Genomic DNA, 6,980 nt, shown 5'->3' on the forward strand with positions numbered 1-6,980 from the left:
TCTCGACAGCACGATATTAGTTTGCTGAGGTACGTCAAAGGAAAAATTAACGTATGCCAATTGTACTCGGAGGATTAATTAATCCGCGATGCCATCGCAGTTGCAATTTCGACTGCGATTCCGCCATTGGGGGATTTTAGTGCTACTGCGTATATCTCGTAACGAAGCGCAATTGCCGTAGGAAATACGATGACTGCAAATCCTCGTGCCTGAATTTTTTTCGAGCCGGCTTAACCGCGCGATTAACTTACGCAAAAATGGATGCATGCATTGCAACTAGAGAGAGAGAGAGAGAGAGAGAGAGAGAGAGAGAGAGAGAGAGAGAGAGAGCAAGCATAACATACATATGCAGCATACTCTTCCCGCGAGCACAGACGTGGCATTGCTTGACGCATGCGTGTTTTGCTATGACTGACACAATTAATTTGTAAATTACACGGTCCGGAACATAATCAACCGGTGCTGCTAACTTCGCTAACGGATTGTCGGCTTATTATATTTACCGGTGGATTTACGCATCGCGTTTGAAGTTTGCGAACCGGATGTGCTCGCGTTTTCGGAGGAAAATTGCGCGCGGCTCGTTTGCCCCGTTTCGTTGCTTTAGTTCAGTTATTAACTAAATGGCAGAGTAATGCATTAAGCATGCTAGATAGCCAAAATTATCCCGTTACAGCACGCATACAACGCTCGATCTTGATAATGTATTCGTTGCTTGGCAACCGATGCGCACAATCGATGCGTCTGCACAAAATCACGCGCATGAGAATTAATACGCGGCGAAGAAGGGATCGCGATTATTACGTAATTTGGTTAAACCGCTGCGTTTGCTTGTGTAAGGTAATAAATCCGAGAGGGTCAACGGAGCGGTGTAATAAATGAATTTAAGTCTAGACTGGAAAAAAGTATTGATGTTAATCAATTGGATTCAACGCCCCTGGTACGGATCCATATATGTGGTGTATATAATATAATTCTCACTGTGTGTGTCGGTGCTAATATTAACGGTACACATTACAGTTCAAATCAAACAACTTGATACGCTCACGGTCGAAAAAATAGCAGTGTGAATTTAACATCGTGCGGTACTGATATAAACATCAGGGGGTTTGAAGTCTCCATCCCATGTTGGTGTTATTAATATTAACACTGTAAGCGTATCGAGTTGTTTAAGCGCTACAATTTAACGTGTACTCCGAGTGGAATGGGAAACGAAGGGAAAGAGAGAGGGAAGAACGTGAGGGGAGTTAATCCGATTCAAATCGAGACGAGGATTTCTCGATCGCAGAGAAAACTTCGGATTAAGGCACACATTCCTTTCTCAACCGCAAGTTGATATCGCAGTTTATGCATAGAAACGAGGCGAAGCCAGGATATCCCATATTTCCCTCTTCGCATGGAGGATCCCAACCCAACCCCGTTGACACACTTACATTAGTGTACGTCTATCCCTGCGCCCGCACCCCGAGTATTTCCCCCTAGGGTGGTCCATATAGCGAATTGGCTGCTGCCCTTTATTTCTCCCTGTCTTCCTCCGCATCCCAGCACCCCTCCTTCTTCCCTTTCTCCCACCTCAGTCTCCTTTCCTCTCGCGAGCACGTCTCTCCGGGCGGCTCTGATATATGAATTGTGGCCCGGGCTTAAAGATATCCCAGAATAAAATTACGGACACGATATTATTTCTTCTGGCACGCACCACGCGCAAGAGCCGTGTATCTATCGCGTTTATCCCCCTGGCACTCTCGCGGTTTTATTAAGTTAAAAGTCTTCCCCCCCCGACTCATGACGAAGTACTCCGTCGCGCCGCGGCGCAGCCTTCTTTTTTGATACACCCTCCATCCCGATCTTCGCGTGCCAATTGATTTATCTTCGTCTATTTCTTCGACATGGCACGAAAACTTGTCATCGTCCCTACGATAAACGAAGTAGATATAAAAGCGGCCGCAGACGGCATGGCCATATGTATGTACGCCAACATTAGCAAGTACACTGCTAAATTTACAATGTCAAATTATACCCAATTAGAGTTACTTTCAATTATTTCTATAGATCGCCACTATTCCTACCTGATACGTCGTTATTTGATTAAAATAAAAAGAAGTTAGACAATTTTTTAATTTAAGAAAATGTATTACATTTTACTCAAATTTCAAGTTTAAATGCATTTACCAAGTGCACGCGTTAAATAAACGGTGTTTACTTAAAAATTAACCACAAAAATGAATTAATTTACATTTTCACATGGATTAAAAATAAATAAAATGTTAAAAATGATAAAATGTTATTTGATTTATATCATTTTTTTTTTTTAGATTACCGTTACTGCTTTTGTATCTAACAGTGTGTTACACATGCGTACGACGTATGCTATATAATAATCCATACGAATGTAGGCTAATATTGAACGAATATGCGGAAAGTGTTGGCGATTGGCGTACATTGGTCATGACATCTGGAGCCTTAAATTATAGCATACACGTCATATGTTATACTAATGATATATCCTAAAATTATTAGCTACTGTACCTGAACTTTTGATTGGTATTATCTCTTTTAACAATTTTTTTCATTTTTTTAAATATTAAAAGCCATTTATTAAATATAAAAGCTAAAATTGAACTTTATCGGACCGGTTTCACATTTCTCTAAAAAAATACTTTTTACGATTCAACAAATCAAGAATTGACTGACGAATCTCTAAATGTGAAGAATTTTAATAATTTTATAAGGCTTTCTGTAATAGAATGCTCTTGCGAAAAGTCGTATCTTGTAACGAGTTTTTTTTTTATTCTAAAGTACGATTGTGGTCGACCCTTTCTTGGCAAGTAATTAGGGAAGATTACTGATAATAGTCAAAGCGATGTTGACAAAGGAAATGCAAAAGCGTGACACGTTCTGTACGTGATGTGCATCTCTCATCTGTTTGCAATGTCCTTTGTACTTGCATGTCCAACATACGATTGCTCTACTCGTTGCTATTGAAACATCTACACGAGAGATAAACGCTTGTAAACGATGTCGAATCATAATGTTGTGATTAATTAGTAGATTGCAATTGTTATACATTATATCTTATATTAAATAATCCTCATTTTATGTTTATTTAATTAAAACGATACTTATACGACGCGCGATAAATTTAATGTTCTAGATAGGCAATAAAACTAAAAATATTTGTGGCTGTTTTTAAACACATACATATGTTGTAACCTCTTTTGCCACCATCTTCCTTTTATTGTGCCGCAATTGGTCTTCGAAATTCGATAAAAACAATTCTTTGAAGTAACAATAATTCCAATAATAACCGAAATGAATTTAACGCTGCTCTAGATCTACGTGAAATTGAAGATAAAACTAATGTATACTTCATTAACGAATATATGTATCTCTTACATATCGTCTAATTACGACGCCCGGTGTCCCTTTTGATTAACGTTATTTATCGCTTGGCCGTTTAGCAAAAGCCGGATAAGGTGCCCCAGAAAATCGAAGACGCAGAAAATCGTTCGGACAAGCGAAAGCGTTCACACGCTCGGCTGACGATGTAACTCGCCTTGGCGAACCGGCGCGAGTTATATAAAAGTACGAACGTCCTCCAAGGACCGGTTTCAGAAAACTACTCAGCACATATATCGCTCTGTGCGGCTTCTCTTTCTCCGGCTTCGGGATGCACCCGCACCTGAACAGGTGCAATTTTGCGAGCGAGCGCTCGCAACATTCGTCACACCTTGAGTAAAATGAATTCCTTTCATATTTGAGATTCATATTTGTATATAACATATATAGTACAACATACACGTTTTTGTTACGCCAGTTCTTTCCAGGATAAAAAAATGTGTGCGAAAACATTTATAAATATTGCTTTATTTTCTCAGCGAAACGCAATTAACATTTCTTAAAATTTCAGTAAAAATTAATCTTTCCGAAGCAAAATAGCTTTAAGTCTTTTTTTAAACACACAATTTAAATTTAACAAGTGAAGTATGATAAACAAACAATAATTTTCATTCCGACACTCATTTGATTTTTATTCGATATTTTTCACAGACAAATTTTCACTTTTTGTTTTTTGAATTTTGTTACAATCTTATGCCCATAGTTGTCAGTTTTACTCGTTTTAATGCTCATCTAATTATCCAACCATGATGAGAGATTTTAATTGTGCATCTGATTAGTGATTCAACATGTACCTGCAGGGAGTGTAGGATTATCTCTAGAACCTTTTCTTATTTTTTTTTTACTGAAAACGGGTCCGAATACACCCAAAGCATCTGTAATGCTTAATTAAAATATATTAAATATCAGAAACAGAATATTAATAAGATTAAGTACAATAATATAAACAGATTATATTTTAATGATATAATAACGTTATTATCATTAAAATAAAATATCTTAATAATATTAAACGAAAAAATATTAAAATATTTATTAATGTAGAAAATATTCTATTCCGTTAATATTCAGTTAATATTCTGTTAATCGTTTAACTTGTGGGTTCACTTTTTCAGTTTAGTTTTTTTGGGGGGGGGGAGGATTAGAGAACTAATTAGATATTGCACAAGATCTTTATGCACGTTTACAGTGTGACAACGTTGACTATTTAAAATCTCAAAGAAAATATGACCACTGATATGCAGACAATAGCACGTTTAAAAGTTCCGCGATAACAGAATGCCATGGCGTACAACTGACGCCATAGTATAATAACGCTGACAGAATTACAGAAACTGCTGGGTGAGATGCACCCAGAACTGTACCTAGCATTAGAAGCGTATACGTTCGAGAAGATAAGGAAATTATAGCGGTTAATTATTATCTCGAGTAGGTATATCGCATTCGCTTTAGACCTTCTTGTGTTGCGAATCTAATTCAGGAGAATTAAAGGAATGAATTAGCAGCAGTTATTTATTTTTAATTAACATTGTTTTAACTGTTTTTAAAAAACTTATAATAATATGTAATATATTTTTGGAATATCAAGTTCTATTTTAACGATAGATGATTCGAGTTTTTTCGAAAAAAAAAGAAATTAGCTATCAGAAGATTATCACATATCGTAACATTTTAATAGTCGATACATGAAATATGTTGACATAATTATGTATCGAATTAAAATTCTAAATAAAAACTAACAGCTATTTTAAGTACATAGATATTAAGATTTTGTTATTCAATTGAACTCTGAAAATTTAGTTCAAGTCACAACTTACAAGAATTTATTGAAGCTGAAAATTATTGGTAATGTTTTAATAAAGAAGAAATTCAAAAATATCTCGTTAATTAAAATTAGAGATCTAGGGCACCCTGTATGCACATTATACGAGAAATAATAGTGCTTTATTTGAGGAAAAATTACTGTTAAATATATAAGGGTTCAAGGTTCGTCGAAAATTTTGCTCAGGTATAATAATGAGTTCTGAAAAGTTACCGAGGAATTTCATTATGGCCCCGATCCGTCGCAAATTTCTTTGGAAAATTTCTTTGTAGCAACGACGCCGCATAAATTCAGTTAGCTTCGTTTCTGTTCGCCTCTCGCCGATAGAAATTCTGCGAGGGCAGCGCGCTGGCGTAAAAGGACCAACATTAGAGGGCAAAGTGCTACGAGAATCCTGCGTGACTTTGTACTTTTCTTTAGTAACTGCGCCACGTCGAGGCATTTTTCTCGATTGACCGTCTCGTGAGAGTTTAATAGGGGCAATATAAAAGTTTCTCTCTATACGTCCGCCTGTCCGAGAAACACGATGACGCGCATTAGTGAGTATTGAAGGAAAAAGAAGGGAAAATAGGAGGCGCGAGAGCTTTTCTTATTTAGCTTTTTATAGGCAAACTTCCAATCGTTCTTTAACGCGAAATCATAAATACAGTGTAAATACGCGAGGCAATCACTGCTGCTGATCATTTTGCATTTCGTCTCATCTGTATAATATACATGTTATCTTGTCATGATAATTCCAACAAGTTCAATAAAATCCAATCATCCATATATATATATATATATATATATATATATATATATATATATATATATTTTTCTCTTTAAAAAATGGCGCAGATAATACATTATTATCTAAATTATAATTTTAAAATATTCAAACAAATTATGTATTGTTGACTTCAAACGATTCATAATAAAGTAAATATATTCCGAAATAAACGCATCATCTAATAAAGTTTTAAATAAATTATATAGAAGGTATATCAGATCACAATTTAACGAACCCAATTAAGATGTTTAGAATAGTTTTATTGATTTTCAAAAGATATATTTTTTATGGAACATTTCGACTTGGCTTAATCCTTCTCAACTATAAATTAATAACCCCCAAAAAACATACATGTTCCTCAAACGCATAGAAAATTTTTTAAATTTTATTACTATTGTGTATATACATTGGACGGATTATTAATTTATGGCTGAAGGAAACTAAGTCAAGTCGAAACGTTCCATAAATAATATATCTTTTGAAAATCAATAAAACTGTTCTAAACATTTTAATTGGGCTTGTTCAATTGTGTGTGCGTGTGGTATATTTATTTAATGTTTTTATTGTGCCTATTTTATACAAGCGAAAAAATGTAAATTTTTATACTATAGTAAAATTTTAATTTAATTTTTGTTGCAGCTTCGACACGAGAGGGAGGGATAGTCCGGATCAAGGGAATCACTGGCAAGATCACAGCCTAGAAGGACGCGCGTTCTTTAAGCACTCCGAAACTCCAGCGAAACTCACTCTGGGAAAGGTCCGGGAAAGCGACGCAGCTGTTTACAGATGCAGAGTCGACTTCAAGCAGTCGCCGACGCGCAACAGCAAAGTCAATCTAACGGTCATCAGTGAGTTCCTAAACGATATTCCCGCATTGACCTGAATATAAGATGTGCTTGACAATAAAGGGAAGCGAGGCACGTCCCTTTGTAACTTTTTCAGAACCGCGACTGACATTGCACAATGGCAATAGATACAAATTATCATTTTTTTAAA

At 35.9% G+C, this 6,980-nt stretch overlaps 1 protein-coding gene across 1 annotated transcript in view; it reads left to right on the plus strand.

The window, feature by feature from the left end:
• Positions 1-6,980, plus strand: part of LOC108753171 (nephrin-like) — a 310,959-nt gene that overhangs the window by 259,126 nt on the left and 44,853 nt on the right. Inside the window, exon 4 of the mRNA XM_018494530.1 lies at positions 6,624-6,832. Coding sequence (XP_018350032.1) covers positions 6,624-6,832 — 209 coding nt within the window. The remainder of the gene's footprint in view (positions 1-6,623; positions 6,833-6,980) is intronic.

This window comes from Trachymyrmex septentrionalis, unplaced genomic scaffold (genome assembly GCF_001594115.1).
Source record: "Trachymyrmex septentrionalis isolate Tsep2-gDNA-1 unplaced genomic scaffold, Tsep1.0 scaffold66, whole genome shotgun sequence".
In the NCBI taxonomy this organism is placed as follows: Eukaryota; Metazoa; Arthropoda; class Insecta; order Hymenoptera; family Formicidae; genus Trachymyrmex; species Trachymyrmex septentrionalis.